The sequence below is a fragment of the Arachis hypogaea genome, chromosome 9, assembly GCF_003086295.3.
Source record: "Arachis hypogaea cultivar Tifrunner chromosome 9, arahy.Tifrunner.gnm2.J5K5, whole genome shotgun sequence".
Classification (NCBI taxonomy): domain Eukaryota; kingdom Viridiplantae; phylum Streptophyta; class Magnoliopsida; order Fabales; family Fabaceae; genus Arachis; species Arachis hypogaea.
The window spans coordinates 7,726,121-7,751,769 of NC_092044.1; the positions used below are offsets into that span (position 1 = coordinate 7,726,121).

The window sequence follows — 25,649 nt, forward strand, 5'->3', positions numbered from 1 at the left end:
TGGAAGAATATATTTATAATGAGAGAAGATACTAAATTAATTTTAACAATGGATACCAAAATTAACTAATAGAATTAATTACTAAAATAGAATATACATTAAAAATAAGATATATAATTTAATTAAATATATGTATACATAAATATATAATAATTAATTTTAATAATCGATTTTAATATATAAATAGTATTTTTTTATTACCAATTACTATTACGAATGCGATAAAAATAGCATAACATTCTCATACTCACTTACACTTTGTTTGGATGTGGAAAGAAAATGAAAGAAAAAAAATTAAGAAGAAAGAAAATGAAAAGAAAAATTAAGTTATTTATGTATTATTTGAATGAATAGAAAATAGATAAAAAAAATAGAATTTTTTCTTATGGAAAAAAAAGTGAAAAAAATCATAATAATATAAAATTACATTAATACTCTTATCATACAATAAAGTATAAATATTTTTATTTCTTCATGTTTTATTATATTTTATAAATATTATAAAATATTATAATTTTATATATTTGATTTAAATTATTTATCTAATACATATAATATTTAAATATAAAATTCTATTATAATAATATATTAAACTAAATTTATATTAATAATTATTAATAATAATATAACAAAGAGTAGTATTGAAAATATAAAAATATAGTATTTTCTTATTTTATTATTTATGATGGAAAGAAAATTTTTTTAATGAGACCTATAGCTAAATTTTTATTTTTATTTTCTTTTGATAACCAAATAAAAAAAATATTATTTATTTATTTTTTTCTACTCGATTTCTATCAAACTAAATATGGTGTTAGAGATTGCACATGCATGGAGTTATTTTAAAAGGCGCGCATGTGAATATATACCGCAATAATTTAAGAAGAGTGTTATGAATTAGTAATTTTTATGTTTTATAATTATCAATTGATTATTAATAATGTTTTTAATAGTGTGAGATTATGTGGATGTTTGGGCGTCATTATTTTGTTAAAAAAATCTTTTTTTAATCAAAAAAGATTTTTTTTATTTTTTAATGTGTTTGGCAAATTTTTAGTAGTAAAAATAAAAATACTAGTAAAATAAAAAAAAAAGATCTTTTTTGAGAAGCTGTAGTTTACATCTTTTTTTAAAAGATATTTTTTCCTAAAAAAAAATGTTTTTCATGTAATAAATAAACAAAAAAGTACTTTTATATTGTTATACCCAAATATAATTGATAGATAAAAAGACCTTTTTACATGAGATATCCAAACATAAAATTACTTTTACTTCTCTATAAGATCTTTTAAAAAAAGATAACTTGAAAAAAGATTTTTTCTTAAAAACTCACCCAAGCAAACCCTATATCCAATAATAAAAGATTACTCATTTTTTTTAATGATTAAGTGCTGGTCACAAAACATAAAAATCTCTTATTCCTAGACTTCCTCATAATTTAATATACCAATGGTGTTATCAGTTAGGCATTTAGGCCAATTTTTTCATTTTTACATAACCCGATAAATAAAAAGTTATAGTTCACTCGTTAAAAAAATCGTAAAAAATATCAAAAGATCATATTTAGTTCCTCACAATAAATATTTTAGAATTATGTTTACTAAATTATGTGAAAAATGTGAGGGAGACAAAAGAATGAAAAAATGAAATACCCTCGACTCTTTTTATAATGGGTATAAATAAAATATGGCATTTTACTTATAAAAATGCACTTCTTTTCGAGAGACCCGAGAGAAATCTAAATAATATTGGAAGAGTTTTTAATGTATTTAGAACATTGATGTTTTAATTGTTTTAACTGTTGATTTGAATTATAAAAAAAATATATAATATATATATTAATTGAAATCAACGGTTAAAATAAGTGAAATATCAATGTTTTAGATATATTTGAAAATTTTTCAATAATATTTGTTATTTTTATCACACTTCAAACTAATAATAAAAAAATAATATTCGAACTCGCAACTTTTAGATGAACATAAAAAAATTATGTCATTTGAACTAAAATTTATTGACAAAGAAAAATGAAAGTTGCATTGGCAGAGTGAAAATAAAACATTTTGTGAATGCAAATAATATAATTGGTAATGCTACACGCGTATAAATATTTTTATAGCAGAGTTTAATTAAATTGATACAAATCTAAAAAAAAAATATAAGTATGTATTATTGTTTTTACTTCGTTTCACTTTTTTAGCATATAAATTTTATTGAGGATACAAAAATTTATTGATATAATACATAATTTTTTGTACATAATATACAAATATTTATACATAATAAAAATTTTATTAATATAACATAAAAAATTATATATTTAGCACAAATTTTTATTTATAATATAAATTTTTTTATATATAACACATAAATTTTTATTATAAATATATTTTATTAATTGAATAAGTTAATTGTAGTTCTTCAAATATTTTTATGCTACATGTATTTTATTAGTTAGTTGCAAAAATTTTGACATGTAATCTTTCAAATATTTTTGTATTTTCTGTTGTTCACCAAAAATTTTTTATGTACTAAAATTTCTCTGTCAAGCATATTTTGTTAGTTGATGTTAATACTCTGGGTATGTGACTTTTTAAAAATTTAGTTGTACATCAAAATTTTTGTATCAAAATTTATATGTTGTAAATTAAAATTTGTGTGCTATAATTTGTTGAACATATAAAAAAAAGAATGAAAAAGACGATAATGATGATGATGATAATGAAGTAGGATGGAAGGAAAAAAAGAGAAAAAATCAAATAAGAGAAGAAGACTTTAAAAAAAAGAAGAAGAAAAAAAATGATGATGTTGTTAAAAAAGAACAAGAAGAAAAGAAAAAGATGACGATGATAGTATTGAAAAAATATACAAAAAAAGAATCTCGAAATTGATTAAAAAGAAGAAGTTAAAGACATCAATGATAATGTTAAAAAAGAGAATGATGGTGACTACATTAAAAAAAACACGCATATCTAATTTAGTTAAGACTTAATTGATAAAATTATTTGACCGCATAATTTATTGTAATATAATTATTTTATCTATATAAATATTTTATAAATAAAAATAATATATTTATTTGATCAAAATAAAAAAATATGTAATCGAAAAAAATATAATTAAAACTTTTTTTTAAATTATCATGCGTATAAAATATTTGAATTTGAAAATATCTGATCGAAACATAATATTGTATAACGTAATTAAAAATCTTATTGAAGTTTTTGAAAAGCACCAGAAGCTCAGATAACTATTCAGAAGAAGATGGAGATGAGAATGAGAGATTGAGAAAGAAGAAATAGAGAGAACAGAGAGAATTGAGTTTTGGAAATGTGCATTCTGTGTTTGTTGTTGCAGAACTTGGCTTTTCAATAGGGGTGAGTATGCTTTTATATGTACAAGTGCAACCTGGCTCTAGAAGCATTTAACTGAACACTCAACTGATTCTAGAAGCTTGACTATAACTGAATTCTAACAAACTTACCCAAAAACAGCAAGTGTACAGCTAAGCATACTAACAACTCAGCAAACTAACTTCCTTCAAACTGACTTGTGACTCACGGAACTCATCACAGCAGCTTCTATGGCTTGTGATTCATCACCCTTATCATCATCTCTGCTTTCTTTTCTTTCTTGTTTTCCTGTCTCCTCTTGATGGTCTAATTCAACAACGCCCAATCTGGTTCTAAGGTGCATGAAGCTCTCTGATGGAATGGCCTTTGTTAGAATGTCTGCTACTTGGACTGCTCCTGAAATGTGGCTTATCCTAACAGAGTTGTTGTTCATATGATCCCTCACAAAATGTAGATCTATCTCGAAATGTTTTGACTTGGAATGAAGAATTGGATTGGCTGCTAGTAGGACTGCACTTAAGTTATCACAGTATATCAGTGGTGCTTCATTTGGTGAGAATTGCAGCTCCATCATCAAGCTCTTTATCCACAACAATTCTGCTACCAGATCAGTCATACTCCTGTATTCTGCTTCAATACTAGACCTTGCAACTGCAGTTTGCTTCTTTGAAGCCCAAGAGACTAAGTTTGAGCCAAGGAATACACAATATCCACTTGTGGATTTCCTATCATTAGGGTTTCCAGCCCAGTCTGAGTCACTATAGGCTGTTATTTGCAACGGGCAGTCCTTGTGTAGATGTAGGCCAAAGTTCCTTGTTCCACTGAGGTACCTTAGTATTCGTTTCACCATTTTCCAGTGTGTGTCCAGAGGAGCCTGAACATATTGAGCCATTTTATTGACACAGTAGGAGATTTCTAGTCTAGTTATTGTCAGGTATTGCAAACTTCCAATAACTGACCTGTAAAGTTGAGGATTACTAAAACTGGAGCCCCCAAAGGCTGACAACTTTACAGTGGAGGGTAAAGGTGTATGACAGCTTTTACATCCTGCCATGTCTGCCTTCTTCAACACTTCCCCAATGTACTTTTGTTGGGACAGAATCAAACCCCCAGTTTTTGTTTTGGCTACTTGCACACCCAAGAAGTAGTGAAGATCCCCCAAATCCTTAAGTGAAAACCTAGCATTCAGTTTGTCAATGACTTCTCTTACATGCTGTTCAGATTCACCAGTGATGATGATGTCGTCTACATACACCAACACAAAGGTTTTTATACCATTTGCATCCCTCAGGAATACAGAAACATCCGATTTTGTTGCTTGAAAACCAATCTCTGCCAATCCACATGCCAGTTTATGATACCATTACCTTGGCGCTTGCTTTAAGCCATAGAGGGCTTTGGTTAACTTACATACCAATGAGGAGTCACCAATTTCATACCCCTTTGGTTGCTTCATGTAAACTTCTTCCGCTAGATCTCCATGTAGAAACGCATTATTGACATCTAATTGTTTGATCACCCAAGACTTGGCCAATGCTATTGATAGAAGTATTCTGATTGAGGTAGGCTTTACCACTGGACTATATGTTTCAGTGAAGTCACATCCAGCCTTCTGTGCATAGCCCTGCGCCACTAGTCTTGCCTTATATTTTTGTAGTGATCCATCTGAATTATATTTTACCCTGAAGACCCACCTACTTCCTATTGCTTCTCTGTTTTGAGGGAGGGTTACCAGCTCCCAAGTTTTATTCTTCATTAGTGCTGCATACTCCAAGTCCATTGCTTCTTTCCATCTAGGTGAGTTGAGGGCTTGCTATACACTTCTTGGCTCCATATAAGCTTGAAAAGCTCTTGGCTTGAACACACCAGCTTTGCTCCTAGTGATCATAGGATGTGAGTTAGTTGGGTTTCTTGCTGCACAAGGGATTTCTGGTTCAGAGAGTGGCAGAGATATTTCAATGTCATTGATAGGTACTGGGATGGGAGTTGCTGATGCTGCTATTCTTCTTGATTGAATTGATTCAGACCTGATTGAACTTGACACTTCTGCTTCTCTTTGCTGCAATTAATCTTCAATTCTGGAAGATAGTCCTAATGATTGATGGTGCTGTTGTTGCTGCAGGGCTTCATTTGGTCTTGGAATTCTTGAAATTGTAGGAACTGTTGGGGTGGGGGCATCTGAATCATGAGCATTGTTGACTTTCTTTTCTTTTTGTTGGAATGGGAAGCTATCTTCAAAGAAAACTACATGAGGAGTTATGATAACTTTTCCTTGCTGAGTAAGGCATTTGTATCCTTTATGTGTGGTGTTGTAGCCAATAAAGGTACACGGAGATGATCTAAAGGCAAGCTTATGTTTGTTATAGGCTCTTTGATGTGGGAAGCACAAGCATCCAAATACTCTAAGGCTGTCATAGGAGGGTTTCTTTCCCAGTAACTTCTCAGTTGGTGAGAGTCCATTTAGGACAGGTGTAGGAAGTATGTTTATCAGTTTTGCAGCTGTAGTGAATGCCTCCCCCCAGAATGTTGTTGGCATTGAGGCTGCTGCTAACAATGTCAAGCCCATTTCTACTACATGCCGATGCATTCTCTCTGCTAAACCATTCTGTTGGTGTACATGAGGGCAAGAAAACCTATGTTAAACTCCTTTTTCCTGCAAGGCCTTTGTTAAGCTTTTATATTCTGCTGCATTATCACTTTAAAGCACTTTTAGTTTTGAGTTTAATTGTAATTCAACCATCTGTTGAAAAGGATTAAAAACTGACTTTAACTAAGCTCTAGACTTAATGAGATATATCCAGGTGAATCTTGAAAATGCATCAATGAAGTTCACAAAATACCAATTTTTATTATTGTCAGCAATGGGTGAGGGTCCCCATATATCTGTATACACAAGTTCTAAAGGGCTAGAATACATTGTTTGTGAGGTAGAAAAAGGGAGTTGGTGTGATTTTCCTATGCAACAAGCTGGGCACTTTATTTGATTACTAGCTGAAACAGAAATATTACAAGAATTTAGGACTTTGGTCATGACATTTTGATTTGGATGCCCTAACTTGGCATGCCAAATTTGAAGGCTAGTCTTGTTATTTAGAGAGGTGTGAAATGCAGCTGGTGTGTGTATTGTGATGAAATTGAGGAATTTATAGAGGCCTTTATCAACCTTCCCTTGAAGCACAATTTCTTTTGTTTCCTGTGATTTAATGCAGCATTTGTCAGCATGGAATTAAAAAAAGACTCCATTATCACAGCAAAACTGATGTACACTCATCGAGTTTTTTGTGATTTTAGGCACAAATAGCAATTTTCTTAACACAAATAATCTAGAGCTCAAGTCAGATTTAATGCATGCATTGCCAATAGAATTAATTTGCAAATCTGTACCATCTCCTATCACAACTTGCTCATTACCAATGTATTCTTCCTTTTCAACCAGATTTTGTTCATCATGTGTCATGTGGTGGGTAGCTCCTGAGTCAGGATACCAATTTGGGTCTTGAATGGTGGTTGGTGTAGCCAGTACATTGCTGAGGTTAGCTTTAGGTTGATTGATTTGATCACTGTAGTTTCCTTCATATTGCTCTTCCTCATTATATCTATACCAGCAAGTCTTAGCTGTATGTCCTATCTTGTCACAAACTTGACATTGTGGTCTTTCATACTGTCCATACTGCATTCTGCCTCTTCCATACTGTCCTCTTCCATAACCATAGTGATGCTGTTCTTGTGCTTCTTTATTTTCAGGATACTGGCCTGATGCTCCTCTTCCTCCATTTCGTAGATCTTGCATCATTCTGCCTCCTCTGCTCATCCTTCCTGCTCTTCCTCGAAAACTTCCCCTAAAATTGCCTCTGGTTGCTGAATTTTGAGGTGGAAATTGGCTTTGTTGATTTTGTGAATACTGTGAATGCTGAGCTATATTTGCTTGCACAAACGTCTCAGATCTTCTAAATCTTGCTAGCATACTTTCAGGAGCAAGTAGTAGTGCTTTTAATTCACCTACAGTGATACTATTCGATCTTGTCAAGACAGAAGTCACAACGTTTTCATACTCCTCAGTTAGGCCATGCAGAATTGCATTAACATGATCGCTTTCTTTCATTGATTCTCCTACCGAAGCTAGAGCATCTATAGTACTTTTTATTGACAGCACATATTCAGTTACTGATGCACCTATTTGAATAGTGCTAAGTTTGTTCTTCAATTGCATTACCTTGACTTTTATTTGAGAAGAAAAATGATCTTCCAGCCTTCTCCAAATGAGCGTGCAACCAACCATTCTTGTAGTGAATGGATTTGACATGGAAGCAAGTAACCAAGACTTCAGAAGAGCGTCTTGCCTTTTCCACTTCTGAAACTCTGGATTCTGTGAGCCATCTGCTTGAGGAATGCCTTCTCCAGTGAGATGATTCAACATATCATTGCTTTCAACCGTTGATTCCTGGTCTTTCTATTGTAGATAGTTGTTTTCATCCAATTTCATGAATATTGGCGTTGCTACAAAATTCTGTGCCATCTTTATCGAGACAGATCTTGTTCAGTAGCATAGAGAACAGAGAGAATTGAGTTTTGGAAATGTGCATTCTGTGTTTGTTGTTGCAGAACTTGGCTTTTCAATAGGGATGAGTGTGCTTTTATATGTACAAGTGCAACCTGGCTCTAGAAGCATCTAACTGAACACTCAACTAATTCTAGAAGCTTGACTATAACTGAATTCTAACAAACTTACCAAAAAACAGCAAGTGTACAGCTAAACATACTAACAGCTCAGCAAACTAACTTCCTTCAAACTGACTTGTGACTCACGGAACTCATCACAGCAGCTTCTATGGCTTGTGATTCAGCACCCTTATCAGTTTTTAATCTAAAAATCCTTCTATTTAAATACCAAACACAATATTTTATCATAAAAGATATTAAATAATTTCTAAAATTACTTAACCTCTTCAACTACTTCATCCAGATATTATTAAATGTGATATTTTTTTTAAAGTGACAATAAATTATATATATATATATATATATATTGGAATTTTTTTAAAAATAATTTTATATAATTATAAAAGTGGATTAATTTTGTATATATAGGAGGGCAACGTATAAAACTATATATTACATAATAATTAGTGTTTTTTGTATTTTAGTGTTTTACACAAATTCAGGTTTGTTTTGTAAAATAGAAAAATTGGAGGGTACATTTTACTTTTTTTTTTCTATTCACAATCTAAAAATTAGATAGTTGGATTTTATTATGTTTAATTTTAAAATTTTTTGAAATAATAAATCAAACGGTACTATTTCAATTTCTATTAATTCACCATGTATGTTACAAAACTTAATTTTTATTATCTTTTAGATATAATTTTAAAAAATCAAAAATATTTTTGTTATAAAAAGAATATTTTATTTTTCAAATATTTTTTTAAATAATTTTTAATAAATCATTTATTAAAAATTTACTTTTATATTTTTATTGTCATACGATTTTTTAAATAAAATACATCTTAAAAATGTATCTTTATTACAAAAACTAATCTAAACTTATTTATATTATAATATTAAACAAACTATTATGTACATACCAAGAAAACAGATATAATGTGTTTATATATATTTAATATATATATATATTTATTTTTAATGTGTATTTAAATATTTAATATAGATATTGATAATTGATTTAGTATTGTTTTAAAAGATCCTTGAAAATTAAGAATGGAGGCAAATAAAGGAAGAAAGTGAGAATCCTATCATCGTCTATACTCAACAAAATTAACCATTCCACGGTTTCATAAAATTATGGAGTAGCCCCTAAACTTTAACCTATTCTTCTCTTTTTCAATCACCAAACCCAGTGCCTCTTCGACCTCCGTCGTCGCTTTCTCCGACGACTTCGCCGGAAACGTCTCCGGCGGCGCTCCATTTACCGGAGTTTTCATCTCACTCGTTGTTCCTGAGAAACCAGAGAGCGCAAACTCTTAAACCCTTTCAAAACCCTAATCTATATTCGAGCTCGTGGAATCGCTGCAGCCATGTATGGTGGTGGTGAGTGTGAACTGAATTATCTTTAGAAACTCTTATTTTTTCCCTCCATCTTCTGAAATTTACTTATTTTCGGGTTGGATAAACAGATGAAGTGTCTGCAATAGTAATTGACTTGGGCTCACACACATGTAAAGCTGGTTATGCTGGTGAAGATGCTCCCAAGGCTGTGTTTCCCTCTGTAAGTGTACTAGCTACTCTTTTTTTTTTTGTGTATTATCTTAAAAAAATGTAAATTTTCAATGTTAACTTTTTAATCTTAGGGTGCTACACTATAGGAAGCTCTTAGATTGATAGTATAGTTAGGTGCATGTTCAAAAATTGTAGTTTGTTACTATAATAGGTATAATAAATACTGTGAATAGTTTTGATAGATACTTGCTATTGTGAGCTAGTGATAAGTTTTGTCATGTGAATTTAGGTTGTGGGGGCAATTGATCAAATGGATATTGATGAAGCTGAGAATGGTGAAAAGAACTCCGAGTCTACTGCGGACGCGAAGAACAATGACAAACCCAAGGGAAAGCGAAAGTTGTATGTGGGATCTCAGTCCTTGGGATACCGCAGAGACCATATGGAGGTGCACTTTATCTAGTGGCCTTCTAGACTAAGCTTGGATTACTAATTTACAGATTTTACTGTAATGAATGGGTTTAGGTTATTTATCTATTTCTTCCATGCTGTCAGGTCCTGTCTCCGTTAAAGGATGGAATTGTTGCAGACTGGGACATTGTTGACAACATATGGGATCATGCCTTCAGGTTGGTATTGATTATCCAATCAGTCTTTGATCTGTGTAGCATAGTTGTTAGACTTGAATAGTAGCATGGACAAGGCTTATATGATACAGAGAACCCACCCACCCACACACACCACACCCCCCTCCCGCCCACCACCAAAATTGTCTTTTTATCCCTTTCTCATACCTACCATTAATATTCATTTTGTAGTCTGTGGACATGATAATTCTTAGGTTAGCATGCTAATAAATAAATCATAACAAAGCAGGGAAGAGATTGGTTTATCAGGAGATAGCCAAAATAGTGGAAGAAGCCGTTTGACAGAGTGCCAAGAGTTTGAAATATGTGTAGCCTAGTGGAAAACTTGCAGAAATAGGAGCTAGCTACTAAGAAAAAGTTGAAACAGGGGTGGGTGGGGGCTTGTATTTGGCAGACCAGCAATTGTGAACTAGCTTTTGACCTTTTGCATATGACCACAGAAGATTGAGAACTTACTTGGTAGGGACAGGGGGCTTTGAAGTTCCTCTTTGTCGTACCAATTATGGCTTTTAGAGTAAGAAGGATATATTTGCAATGGATATTGACAGACCAGAAATTTAGACTCTTAGATTCAATTGGTGGAAGAGGTGGTTGTGAGGATAAAACAGAGGCTTGCCAAAGTGAGGCTGTTACACACCCTGGAGAGAGAGAGAGAATGCTGAGTCAGCTGCAAAAGCAGCCAAAAAAGGAAAGAAAATAATCCCTTTACCTTATCATTATTCTAGAAGAAGCAATAAAGAAAAAGGAGGAATAATAGGACAGGAGAAATGTGTAATCATAAGTGACAATAATTGATGATTGGATTAGTTAGATGAGAGAATCAGGGAGGCGTAATCGTAGGAGTTGAATGCTAATTATGATAATTAATTTGAGGGAAGGCAATAAAAGGAGGAGCTGATTAGGTGAGAGGTAGGAAAAGACTTGGAAAGGCCTAGGCTAGGAGAGAAGAGGACTCTCGAAATTCCTCTGCTATCATTTTTCTATTCTATTGTAATTTCTGCATTTTCATTCAATAAATACCAGTTTTTAACAACTGGTATCAGAGCCCGGTTCTGGGTGTTCTGTGCATGGTGTCCACGCGAGCTGCCATGGAGTCAAGGTTGGAGGCGGTGGAGAAACGGATTGAGGAGTTACAGGAAGCTCAACAACGATCCTTGGAGGCATTCTCAGCAAATATGTTGAGACAAATGAGGGAGTTGCTACCTCAACAGCACCAAGGTGGAGGCGCTGGTGCTAACGACACCGGAGGAGGAAATGACGGTGGAAGGAACGAGCAAGATGACGAGAGGGTAAAAAAATGATAGCAGAGGAATTTCGAGAGTCCTCTTCTCTCCTAGCCTAGGCCTTTCCAAGTCTTTTCCTACCTCTCACCTAATCAGCTCCTCCTTTTATTGCCTTCCCTCAAATTAATTATCATAATTAGCATTCAACTCCTACGATTACGCCTCCCTGATTCTCTCATCTGACTAATCCAATCATCAATTATTGTCACTTATGATTACACATTTCTCCTGCCCTATTATTCCTCCTTTTTCTTTATTGCTTCTTCTAGAATAATGATAAGGTAAAGGGATTATTTTCTTTCCTTTTTTGGCTGCTTTTGCAGCTGACTCAGCATTCTCTCTCTCTCCAGGGTATGTAACAGAGGCTATCATAGAGGTTCAGTGTTTTTAGGTGAGAAAATTGAAATTTTGTGTGTGATATATGCAGAGGGGAGAATAGTAATAAATAACAAAGAAAACTAATAAAGTAATCATGTGACTTTGATCCATAAAATAAGTGCTCTGACTTGCTTCCATTGAACTGCATTGGATTATTGTTTTCTTTTATACAGTTGTTTCATTTTATGGCATATGTTGCTGGAGTTTATAATTGTAATGATGCTTGGGAAGCTCATGGTGATTGTCTATCATCCAAAATATCTAATATTTTTTATTCTAAAGCAATATTTCATGGAGTATGTATGTAACCTGTTATTCATAGTTAAAGCATAAAAGGATGTTAGAAATTCTGGTAGCAGTAGTCACTAAGTGAGATATATATGGTAGTAATGATCTTTCTTTACTCACCGTTGTTGATTGAAGCCATAAAGACTCATCAAAGTTTTCCATTGTTGTTGAAGTCCTAACTAAAAAGTCCTCTTTTTTTAACATCTTATTGGTTGGAATCAACTATGCAAGGATTGGCAATGAAGCATGGTAGAGACACAATTAACATGATTTGAATAGCATTGTCTGGCGGGGTTCTTATCAACCCACAAGTTGTAGAATTGAGGGAATGTGGATCTATTTTACATTAAGTGGATGAACGGCTATTATTCGAAGTTGAGTTCCTAAAATGGATAATACTCATGCATAATCTTTCGCTTTTAAGTAGGACCTGTTGTGCTCTTATCACTTTGCATTCTTCTTTTCTTATTAATAAAGTTCTTATTTTATCCAAAAATTCTTGAGATGGATGATTAGTGATCTTAAGTTCCCTATTGATCTCAGGAAATTCTACTGAACCATTAGAGTAGAATGTGATATGATAGTGATTATTAGACAAAAACGTGCCATCAAGAGCAAATGATATGTACAGCTGAGTTGATTTGGGTGGAGGAGTTGACATGCTAACATGTATTGGAAGAAATTCAGAGTAACATGCTGAGAATATCATATAAATAATGTGATTTGGTCACATGACAAGACCGGTAGAGGCACTAGGCTGTGAGAAAACTGGATCAAATAGAATATAGTTGGATAAAGGATAGAGGAAGACCAAATAGGGCTTGTTGATTGTTATTGGATGTCATTTTTTCAGAAGTGGTCGAGTGGAAATTGCTTAATACATGCCTAGGGGTTTGCTTTGTTCTTAACTGGGGTGTGCTTTTTTTTTTCTTAGGGAGTGCCTCTTGATTGATCCTAAAGAGCATCCAATGCTACTTGCAGAACCTTCTTCTAACACTCAACAGCAGAGAGAAAGGTATTGATGTATTGTGGCTGTATATAAATTTTTAATATACAATTATAGACTTCAATTTAAAACATTAGCGTGTAAAGTTTTTTGTGATTCTTCCAGGGCTGCAGAGCTTATGTTTGAGAAGTACAAAGCACCTGCATTGTTTTTGGCAAAGAATGCTGTAAGTGAATAGTACTTACCATCACTAACTAAGCAGCACAAATACAAAAATTGACATGGAAAACCAACTTTTGAAAGCGTAGGACATGGACATGACACATATATAATTTAAACTTTTGGGCAAAAAAAATTCATTGCCCATAATATCATGTACAAGCTTCACTACAGAATATATTATTTTTAATAAAAAAAATTGGTACACACACGGCTTGCTTATATTGTGTCTGATTTGTTGGTTTCAAAAAAATAATTTAAAAAAGCCTCGACTATTAATGTGTGGTGTGTCATACAATTATTTGCTTTGGTGCTTGCTTGACTGACGCGTGGGTGCAACACCTAAATGATTGCCCATGCTCTTTAGTTTACTGACTTTTATGTTCTACTGAAGAGATGTATGTTCTGGAGTGAGAATGAAAAAATATTGGAATCTGATTCCTTTTCATAACATACAGGTTTTGACATCTTTTGCATCAGGGCGTGCTACATCATTAGTTGTTGATTGGTAAGAGTTTGCAAATGATCTTTTCCTCTTATTATTTTCATTTTTCTATTTCTGTATATTTGTTAAAATTTTTAGGTATTGTATATTGAAGATTTATGTTACTGTTGATTATTTGAGTTTGGTAATTGTTTTGTCATCCTTTTTTGTCGTGCTTTTTGATGTCCTGCTGGTGCTTAATACAGTTGTGGAGTGTTTTGAATTTGCTTTAGTTTCAGGATAAGTGACACTTTATGTATGTTATAAATACAATAAGAAAAAAGTCAAGAGTGAAACTGAATAAGTCTGCAGTTTTACTATCATAACTATGAGAAATAAAATTACCAGAGATTTTACTCTGAAGCAAACATTATTTAATGAACTTGTAATTTCGGTTGCATAATTTTTCAACTGGTCAGGCTATCCTTTTTCTGCTTGACCACTGTAACGTTCTCATTTTCAGTGGGTCCTGTGGAATGTGAAAATGTCAATGGTCCTCTATAAAACTTATTAATGTCTTGTGTAGTATGGCTGCATTCGGTTAGTGGTTGGAGACAGACGGGACAGACGAGACAGAGAGACATAGACACGCACAAGACTCTGATTTTTTAGGTTTGGTACCTAAGCACGCAGCAAAGGATACAAATCTATCCGAGTGACGGCGACGGTGGCGGCGGTGGATCTGAGTGTGGAAGGAGGGAGAGAGGGAAGTGAGGTCTGTCTGAGTGATGAAGTAGGCTGTAGGAGGGAGAGAAGATTTGGGTGTTTTGAAAAATATTAAGGGTAAAATTGTAAACAATTTATACACAATATGTGCCCACTAAAAATCTATCTCATCATTTTGGAGACACACAAAATGTGTGTAACTGTGTTCTCCGTAAACTTGTCTCTCGCAAAACAAATGCTAGACATGTGTCATCGGGTCTCTGTCTCTGGTGGACATGAACAACAAACAAACACTGCCTATGTTCTAGGAGATGGAGGAGGCTGATCATAATGGAAGTTTAACTCACTCACGACTAATACTAAAGTCTTAGTCTAGAAAACATTAGGTGTCCAGCAGTGTGGACTGGGGAGACCAAATTGAACAACTTAAAACATGAGAGCTCAATAGAGAAAATTAAATTGGGGAACTGATATGATGTCGTTTTGTGATTTACAGTATTATTTTAACATTTATTGTATCAAATATGTCAGAATATAATGCTAGAAGCATTGCGAATGAATTTTAGAGGTTTACGTTATTTTTTAATTGTGCTCAGTGGTGGAGGATCAACTACAGTTGCACCGGTACATGATGGTTATGTTCTTCAAAAGGTATTCACTTGTTGTCACCTAACTGAATCAATCCATGCTTTTTTTTCAATATATATATATATATATATATATATATATATATATTTGAAGGAGAGCGTTGGGGCAATGGTTTAGTTGTCTCCACGTGACTCCAAGGTTTCAAACTATGGAATTAGCCACTGACATTTGTGTCAGGTTAGGCTACCTACATTACACTTTTTTGGTGTAGTCCTTTCCCGGACCCTGCATATCACTAGATGCTTGCCATTTCTTTTAGTATTTACTTTCATGCCCAGTTTCTTATATGTAATATTTTTGTGGTTTCTTTTATCTTCGATTCTAAATACTCCATAGTTTCTGAAATTGGATTGCTTATACAGAGGTTATAAGACTTATAGGTTGACATATCTGACATTATAAATAAATTAAATAACGGCCTAAATATACACATTAAATAGATTGAAGCAAATCATGACAATTAGTGCAATTGTAAAGTTCTCTGATCATAAATATTAATATTGCTTATAATATATAAGATATATAGATTTTGAGGTTATTTAGTCCATTAAAATGTACAAATTATCTATAGTTCTGTACCAATAAAGAGCTAATTTCTTTATATATGAATATGAACTGTATATGCATGTCTTTTGTTCTGTTATAGGATCTTATTTCACACCTTCAATCATATTCAATAACATTGAATGTGTCATTTTGCTGATAATTTCTATAATGCTTTCTACACAAGGCTGTGGCAACTTCTCCTATTGGGGGAGAATTTCTTACAGACTGCTTGATGAAAAGCTTGGAAAGCAAGGGTATCGTGGTGGGTGACAATTATTAGTTATTGTGTTTGCCAGTGATCATCTGAAGCAAAGTTGCTGTGCATTTATCTGCCTGACATTTCCTTTTCTTTGTTGTATTGTTGTAACAGATAAAACCACGGTATTCTTTTAGGAGAAAGGAAATACGCCCTGGAGAGTTTCAGGTATACTGTGCTCAAGTCTTTCTGTATGTTGTAAGATAGTTTTCTCGCTAATTTTCAGGATCTATTATTTTCCTTGTTTCCTCTATCTTGATACTTGAAATTTGGCAATATGGAGTTCCTGCCCTTGGATCTTGCAATTTGTTTGTGCCTGCATGAATCTGGATGGTTTAAGTGCTTCATTTCTCTCATCTTTTTAACTGATGGTTGATCCTGGTTCTTGAGTTTTGGTTAAAAAAAACCAAAAGATTTCTATAAAAATCAATTGTGCTAGTAAACTGTTGCTCCATGACTTTAGCTTATAAAAATTAAGCAAATTGATGAAGATAAAGGTGTTATAGAATAATTTATCAAGGTGTACAATGAACTGAAATTAGAAAGTGGGGTATAGTTGTGTAGAAAAAAATTATTTATTTCAATTTTCAAAGTATATCTTGAAGTTTTGACGCTCATGATTCCAATGAAAATTGTCGCCTGTTCTCTTTATTGGTAGCATGAGGCCAATTTTATTTATTTATTTGCTACCAACCAATTTTAATTTAGTTCTTTGCTTTTATGTTCCAGTATGAGGTTGGTTATGACTACAGTTCAATAAACTGAATGATTATCATATCTCATTGTGTTTCTCTCGTAATCTCGTTTACTTTTCTTTCCTACAGACTGTAGATATTGATTTTCCAAATACAACTGAAAGCTACAAACTCTACTCTCAGGTCCGTGAGTGATCATGGAATTTCTTGTTATATGTTATTTTCCCCTTATCTGATGTCTGCTTTCTCTTCTGACAGAGAGTGATTGCAAGTGATATCAAAGAATGTGTATGCCGTGCTCCAGATACTCCATATGATGGTTGGTCAACCTGTTTTCATCACATACAATGTTTTGAATCCCATTTATCCTGTGATTTATTCTTTTGCAGTCATATGTGCATGAAATGCCTAAATTTTGATTTATTGTTGCACTTTGTTTTTTGTTTACGCTTTTTTCCTCCCTACCTTTCTCTCACAATCCATCGAAGAGCGTATTCCATCAAAAATTCAAAATAACTTGATCCGTCATGCCTATTGCGATGTTCCACTATTTGCTTTGCTTTACATTTATGCTTCCAATATAGGTGATATATTTTGATTATTTGATTTAGTAGAAAACTAAATTCAGACATGATTCATGACACAACACAATGATGTCATTTGATCTATGTAGTTGATCCCACCTAGTGAGATAAGGCTTCGTTGTTGTTGTTTATTATTTAGGAGGATATACTTCTATTTTCCTTTCTCCAACAGAATTGAGTATAGGTTGTTCCCATATATGACATCTGTCATTCTTCATCTTTTACTGTAGATAGTGCATATTCAAACATTCCGATGACCCCATATGAGCTCCCTGATGGCCAGTAAGTTGAAGTCACTCTTACTTGTTAGTTTATATGGAAATGTTTTTCTAATAATGATTTTTCCTTCTTTTCTTTTTATATAATATAACACAGGACAATTGAAATTGGAGCAGATAGATTTAAGATTCCAGATGTTCTTTTCAATCCATCCCTAGTTCAGGTGTGTACTCTCTAAAGAAAATATGTTGGTTTCTGTTTTTTATTTTTTTATTTTTTTTGTTTACATAAAAGATTTGTAACAGATAGCCTGTTATATATGTATATACTTTTTGCTTCTGGGAATTCCATATACTAGGCTTCATTAGCAGCATATTGTACTGCGATCACATTGGGTTTATAGTTTTGTCTTTTCAGTGCTTAAGTGAACTGCTTCAAAGTCAGTGTTTCCAACTGTTTGTTCTTCAATGTACTAAAGTTTTGATGTTGCTTTTTCCCCATTTCTTGTATATGTTGTGTCAATGTAAATCAAGACAATTCCTGGCATGGAGAGCTTTGCAGAAGTTGCTCCTTCCATTCGTGGCCTACCTCAAATGGTAATCTACTTCGAAGTGATTTTTCTTTCTTTTTTTGTTGTTCTCTTTTTTAGGTGTACAGTGTCAATGAGCCTAAGTACTTCCTTGTGCCCTAACTTGTCTTCTTCCAGTTTCTGATGATTTTGCTATCAATTTTGAATATTTACAGGTTATAGAAAGCATTAACAAATGTGATGTAGACATTCGAAGAGAGTTATTTAGTAGCATACTGGTAATTTTCTTGTGTCTATATGCTTTAGCTAGTTCCTGTGTAGAACTCAATTGGATACAGCATGGACTTTTTTTGGTGTTAACCTCTAATCCACCCTTGACCAAGCAATGATGAGAGCCTCACATATATTTGGCCATTCTTTATGATGGGAACTTGATTCATACTGGAGTGATCCATGGATTTTAAAAATAGATAAAATATTTTAAGTTTTAATCCATAATAAGATATTAATGAATTGCTTCAAACTAAATATTTTAATGAAGATTTTTAATGTGTTGTGGTAAATAAAAGATTTAAATTGGATTATAATTATGTCACATGGACTTGTGAATTTTTTTGGATAAAAGAAGAATTTCATCAAGACAAGAGAAGAATAATAGAAGGTAATGGAGGATAAGAGAGCCAGGATTGGAGCTACTACTTGGCAGAATACTAGAGTGGATTGGTCAATGATTTCTAGAATTCTGGAGGACTTGATAAAAGCATATGAGGAACAATTTTTTTATCCAACTTTCTAGTGTTATGTTTGTAGGCTAATTGATCTGATCTAAGCATATGCATCTATTGACCTGAAACATATGATGGAAGTATCTTATAGTGCATCACCTGACAACACTGAAATTGATTTCATTCATCACATGTAGCTTGCTGGTGGCACAGCTTCAATGCAACAACTGAAGGAACGCCTTGAGAAGGATTTACTAGAGGTAAAATTCAATAAATAAGCTCTTGTCTAAAATCTATTAAATGCACTGAAAGAAAGTGCGCTTTAGTGCTGAGTCTGAATACTCTGAGTTTGGATGTGTAAGATTGGGTTTCAACTGCATTTAGCTTTTGCATTCTGACATTTCTAAGACAAGAAAAATAACTTGGTTGACCTTGTCTCAGAAGTCAGATTTCAGTTTATATATCATGATTCATAAACTTTTTGTTTGTGTTTTAATCATGAAAAATTGATTGCAATATCACGTCTGATGCAGGAATCCCCTCAAGCTGCTAGAGTAAAAGTATTAGCGAGTGGAAACGCTACTGAAAGAAGGTTTAGGTAATACCCGAGTCAAAATACTACTCAACAGTCGCGTATGATGCTTGATTAACTACTGTACATATTTCCATGCTCCTTGATCATTGGTTTGATATCTGTAAATACACTTCTAAAGATTGTGAAAATGGTTCACACGATGTCTAGTATAACTATAATAGGAAAATTGGTGGTATGATTTGATCTTGAGGTTACTACTATAGTTATTTTGAATTATATATTAATTATTGGGTGCATCAGCGAATCACTATATTAGCTGAAGATTGATCTACAATGCCAGCCTGTTAAAGACCTAATGTGAGCCTGTTCAAGGATGGCGTTTCTGAGTTGTGTGAACTCTTTTGGCGTTTCTTTCTGCATGTGTGATGATCACATTTCGCCATCAACACTGGATGAAATTGCTTTTAAACTCCAATCATCGTATGCCGAGCTGCCCTTTAGGATACATTATGTGGTCTAGTTACTAGGTTTGGAAATCAGTTAGGGGCTGACTTGGATTATGATTTATATGAGAATGTGATGATTGTTGATGCATCATTGATACCGTATCCTCTAAATCATGTTTCTTGATGATTTTATGTGCAGTGTTTGGATAGGGGGTAGCATATTGGCTTCTCTTGGCTCCTTCCAGCAAATGTGGTTCTCCAAGTCCGAGTAAGTGTCCATTGCTTGCCCAACTTCTTGTGACTCTGCATAAATTTTACATTACCTTAAGGGGAACCATGAACAACGTTTTAGTCGTCATATGTGATCTCATTGTCATGGATTCAAACCTTAGAATTAGCCACTAACAATGCATCAGGTTAGGATGCCTTGCTTATACACCGGGCTGCCCTTATATTTCACATTCCTTATCTTGTTGCCTTCTTTCTCTTATGTCGACATGATATATCATAGGGATCAATAGTATCATTTGATCTATGTAGCTGACCTCACCTAGTGGGATAAGGCTTTGTTTTTTGTCGTTTTCATTCTCTTCGTCACTTTTGTCATTACGAAAACATAGTTGTCAAATTACACATCCAAATTTTCCATTAAAGACCATGATTATCAACAATAAACTGTTTTAATGCACTTCTCACAGGTATGAAGAGCATGGAGCTTCATATATCCAAAGGAAGTGTCCTTAAATTGTTATTTGTGTGTGCATAGGTGATCACCTTGGGAAGTATTGCCATGAACGCAGACTTAGTTTTCTGTGATTGTCTTTTAATGTATTTATGTTTCATATTTATATCCATTCCTGTTAATTCTCAACCTAACTGCATTATTTACCTAGTCTAATTGTAGCTGTAATTTATACTGATGTAAAGTATACCTATAGTAAACACCCCCCCCCCCCAAAAAAAGTTACAACATGAAATTTGAGTCTCTATTTAAATGGTAAAGATAATTAGGACAATTTTTTTGCTGCAATCTTTGTTTTGATTGTTATTTGCTGCAGTTATTGATGTTTTAACCTTTATATCAACGGGTTCTGTTATACATCTTTGCTGCCCTGTAAATGTACATGTATACTCTCTATTTTCATTTTGGGGTCTTCTGCATTAACATCAAGGACAATTTTACTATGAAGAGATTTTTGTGTGAAGAGAATCAAGAGGAGTGTATAATCTATTTTAAAAAATTAATAAAAATAAAATAAAACATTCTCCTAGATAGATATATCTAACTATCTATCAAAGAAAATCTCCATATCATTATTTTTCCTTTTCACTATAGCATGATGTTAACCTTTTTACTATTTAACGACTTTTACCTGTTTATATTATTTCTTTAATTAGATACAAGTGCCAAAAGACAAATGTGTAAATGGTGTTTAATTATTGGGTGACTTCTGTGGTGGCCATGTTTTGTGGTGGCTAAGTGTGACTATAGTTGACTGACTAATAAAATTAGGACATATACATAAAAAACAATAACTAATGTATCCCTCCAAAGTAAACAGGTAGTCCAAGAAACATCACTGCAATGGTAGAATAGTAATTACAAATTACAGGTCTTAGAACGATTTTTTTTTAATGAATTGGGCTTTGAGTGAAATGAACAATAAAAAAAATGGAACTAGAGAGAAATATTCTAAAAATGTAGTCAAAATAAAAGAAAATAGTAATTGGACATTCAGTAAATTAAATGGTTAGAATGTGGTTTAAAAAAAAAAGAGTTGATACAAAATAAAGTAATAAGCATTGTATCATATTATACAGTCCAAAAATAACAATAAACATTGTAATACCTAATGCTCAAAGGTTCCATGATAAACAACAATAAAATAGTAAAAATTATTAATTAAAATTAAAAAACTGCTACTAGTAATATTATACTTATACAATTGCAAATCTTTAACATTTTTTTAATAAAGTAAAATGCATAAATAACATTAGCATGTTAAATTTGAGATTATTTAAGTTAAGAAGCTATGTATTTGTGATTAATGGTATCAGAAGTAATAATATTCATGGTATAGCCAAAATAATATAGATCAAAAGGTTTGAGTATTTAGAGATTAGGGATTATAATAAATTAAATTTAAAAGTTGTTAAGTTAAGAATTTAAGATTTAAGATTTAAAAGGTATATATATGATTCACGTTTTCATATCTAAATTATTTAATTTTATTAGTAATAAAATTAATGTACATTTTTTTATTGTTCTCATAAATAACAATCTTTTTCTTTTATTTTAATTGTTCTCATAGCATATTTAAAATATAAGTAATATATTGTAGATAAAAAAAATGAATCATCTGTGTGGTTAGCGTTTACGATAATTAGCATAATTATAAAAATTTTAGGGTTTATATTTAATTATAAAAATTAAAATTTATTTTGGGCAAACAAGAAAAATAGTTGCAAATATAGAGGATATGTAGTTCTTCTATTTATTAATTAAGTAATTTATAATTAATTAAATATCATTTGTAATAATATTAGTTTATGGTTTTCAATTTCTCACATAAAATTTAATTTCGTTACTTTTTTAGTGTTTAGTATAAAATTCTTTGCTTACAAGTTACAATAATAAATTTTTAACGATTTTCATGGTTCTTAAAATATCTATGAAATATAAATAAAGTATCATAGATTAAAAAATAACGGGATCATTTTATAGTTAGCGTTTATGATAATTAACTTAATCATTAGATTTTAAAATTTACCAACTGAGAGAGAATTTACTCTTTTTTTGTAAATGTTAAAGACTTATAATTATATAAACATAGTATAGATTTTCACACTTCACTATTTAAGATTTTGTTTTACAAATGTTATCAATGGTAGCGACTTTTTTCATTTTAATTAATATTTTTACTTTAATATTATTACAAATGATAACAATTGTTTATAATAGATTCTTGAGCATTAGACATTACAATGTTTATTATTTTTATTTTCGTACTGCATACAATATTTACTACTTTATTTTGCATCATCTCTTTTTTTTAACCAGTTCTAGGTATTTAATTTACTGAGTATTCAATTACTATATATTTCATCTTACTTTGACATACATTTTTTGAAATATACTATTATAATTTTTTTTTTGTTGTCCATTTCACTCAAAGTCCAATCCATAAAAAAATGGTTTTAGGACATGTGATTACCACTCTGCCATTGTGGTCATATTTCAATTCTTGAAATTAGTTATATCCTAGCCAACTTTTTCATACATGTATCTTAATCTTATTGGCCAGTCAATTATAGATAACCTTAGCCACCACAAAACATAGTCACCAGAGAACTCACCTAATTATTGATACAAATGATATATTTTGACCATCGTTTGTATGTAAATTCTAACATTTGTGCAAACATGTTTGAAAATTTTGGTGTTTGAACGAAACGTAAAATAAAAATTATTTACAAAGAAGTTATTGTTTTCTTTATTTTTTTAATTTTAATTTTATTTATATAATTCTATGAAAATAATATAGAAAATTTTTAAATCAGCATAGAAATTCTATAAAAACAATGCAGAAACATTTAAAGTCAAACACCAATACTATAATGAAACAATATAGAAATTTTGTATAAATAACAAGGGAGATATCTATAAACATAAACAAGAGGGTACGACAATTATTCTTGTAAATCTTATTTATTTTTTAATATCTTTATTAGTGCTGTTTTTTTATTTAATTTTTAGGTTCATAACACTTATAATCATCATCACTAATTCAATAATTCAATAATGTACATAAAATAAAATGTAAAGTTATTTTACTTAGAATGCATCATGAATGAGTGACTTTTTTTTCTCAAAAATTTTATTAGTTATATACATAAAGGAGGAGGGTTGTGTTAGACTTTCGACAGTCAACATAAAAACTTAGTCGAATCTTCATGACATGGACCAAAGACGTTATTGCGCTAAAACTAGGTCGTTGTCTAAAAGAAACGTGCTGTATGACTCACGTACAATGTCAAAGGAGTAAGAGCCGCTGCATCGGTACCCGGGTGTAGTGTTAAATGAGTAAAGATCCTCGCATTTTCGTGAACGAACAAGGATAAATAAGCTAATTCACAAAGAAAAAGATAAAGGTAAAGGTTGGAGTGACAGAAGAATGTTGAGATTTAGGACATGGAACATGGAACATAGGCACCTTAACAGAATTATCTATGGAGGTGGTGGATATCATAACAAGGGGGAAGATTAATATCATGTGCCTACAAGAAACAAGATGAGTCGGTGCGAAGGCTAGGGAGTTGGATACTTTCGAGTTCAAACTTTGGTATACAAGAAAGGTGAAGAATAGGAACGAGGTAGGTATTATTGTGGATAAGTTGTGGAAGAAGGACATAGTGGATGACAAGAGGGTGGAAGATCGGATCATCTCTATCAAACTTGTGGTGGAAGGAAGTAGTTTTCATGTAATTAGCGCCTATGCACCGCAAGTGGGTTCAGACGAACAACACAAGATAAGATTTTGGGAGGATCTCGAGATTTTGGTCCAAGACATACCTTCGGGAGATAAGATTTTCTTAGGAGGAGATTTAAATGGCCATATTGAAAGAGAAGTGACTGTGTATAGAAGTATTCACGGAGGCCATGGTTTCAGGGTGGTCAATACTGAGGATAAAACTATTTTGGACTTTTTCTCAACCTTTGACCTTCTCACAGATACATGTTTTAAAAAGAGAGACGAACATCTTATAACCTATAGGAGTGATATGACAAGCTCTCAAATCGACTTCTTTTTGTTGAGAAAATTCAACTGAAAATTTTGCATTAATTGTAAAATTATTCTGAAAAAGAATTTAACAACACAACATAGGATGTTCGTCATGGATTTTTGCAAGGATGAGGAACCCAAAGACGAGGTAGTGGCGGATGAAAGGTGAGGAACAAAAAAGCTTCTTAAGACAGGTAGAAGAAGAGGTAAAGTGGGATGGGGATGGAAGCGCGAAAGAGATATAGAGGGAGATGACAGAAGTTATTAAAAGAACAGTAAAAGAAAGTTTTGTGAATCTAGAGGGATAGGACCAAGAGATAGGTGAGTCTTGGTGGTGGAATGCAAGTATACAAGAAAAGATAAAGGCAAAAAGTGAGTGCTTTAAGGAATGGTCTTTGTGCCGCAATGCAGATAATTAGAAAAAATATAAGGCGGCTAAGAAAGAGACAAAAGTGGCTGTAAGTGAAGTAAGAACAAGAGCATATGAGGATCTCTACTAGTCTTTAGGCATGACGGAAGGAGGAAAAGGTATATATAGAATCACAAAGAGCCATAAAAAAAGAACGAGAGGCTTGGATCAGGTTAAGTGCATAAATGATAAAGATAAAGAGGTTTTGGCTCAAGAAGAGAATATCAATGAAAGGTGAAAGAGCTACTTCTATGAATTATTTAATGAATGACAGAAGACTCTTTCAAGTCTTGGTCGGTTATGCACGAGGGAAGAAGATCAAAACTTCAACTACTATCGAAGGATTCGAGACTTCGAGGTAAAAGAAGCTCTAAAGCACATGAAAAATGAAAGGACAGTAGGACCCGATAATATTCCGATTGAAGTTTGGAAGAGTCTTGAAGAGAAAGGCATCAGTTGGTTAACCAAACTTTTTAATGATATTTTAAGATCAAATAAGATGTCAGATGAGTGGAGAAGAGCACAATGATACTTATCTACAAGAATAAGGGAAATATACAAAGTTGCAGAAACTATAGAGGGATCAAGCTCATAAGTCATACCATGAAGTTATGAAAAGGGTAATAGAACGGAGGTTGAGACAAGAGACACAAGTAACAGATAACCAATTTGGTTTTATGTCAGGCAGATCCACCGTTGATGTGATATACCTTTTAAGAAGGATGATGGAGATGTATCATAGTAATAAAAGAGATCTACATATAGTGTTTATTAATTTGGAAAAAGCATACGATAGGGTAACTAAAGGAGATCTTATGAAAAGTTTTGAAAAGGA

The 25,649-nt window shown here is 32.5% G+C and overlaps 1 protein-coding gene and 1 long non-coding RNA gene across 5 annotated transcripts; both read left to right on the forward strand.

Annotated features, from left to right (window-relative positions):
* The first annotated feature begins 9,041 nt into the window (after positions 1-9,041).
* On the forward strand, positions 9,042-20,651 carry LOC112710205 (actin-related protein 4). 4 transcript variants are annotated; one of them, XM_025762353.3, is made up of 20 exons: positions 9,042-9,398; positions 9,485-9,576; positions 9,817-9,975; positions 10,083-10,156; positions 13,058-13,138; positions 13,235-13,295; positions 13,747-13,796; positions 15,035-15,089; positions 15,817-15,894; positions 16,003-16,056; positions 16,713-16,766; positions 16,842-16,902; positions 17,398-17,449; positions 17,543-17,609; positions 17,920-17,982; positions 18,131-18,193; positions 18,838-18,900; positions 19,174-19,238; positions 19,821-19,889; positions 20,320-20,651. In XM_025762353.3, the coding sequence occupies exons 1-20, from the start codon at positions 9,386-9,388 to the stop codon at positions 20,363-20,365; spliced, it is 1,320 nt and encodes a 439-aa protein (XP_025618138.1). In that variant the 5' UTR covers positions 9,042-9,385; the 3' UTR covers positions 20,366-20,651. The 4 variants fall into 4 exon arrangements, 1 of the variants encoding a protein (XP_025618138.1); XR_011865315.1 differs by having other exon boundaries at positions 9,077-9,398; positions 14,299-15,089; XR_011865316.1 differs by lacking the exons at positions 16,003-16,056; positions 16,713-16,766; positions 16,842-16,902; ... (6 more) ...; positions 19,821-19,889; positions 20,320-20,651 and having other exon boundaries at positions 9,077-9,398; positions 13,216-13,295.
* On the forward strand, positions 11,599-12,486 carry LOC140175269 (uncharacterized). Its single transcript, XR_011865318.1, has 3 exons — positions 11,599-11,738; positions 11,808-11,848; positions 12,355-12,486. It is a non-coding gene; the product is annotated as an uncharacterized lncRNA (long non-coding RNA).
* Positions 20,652-25,649: the final 4,998 nt, after the last annotated feature.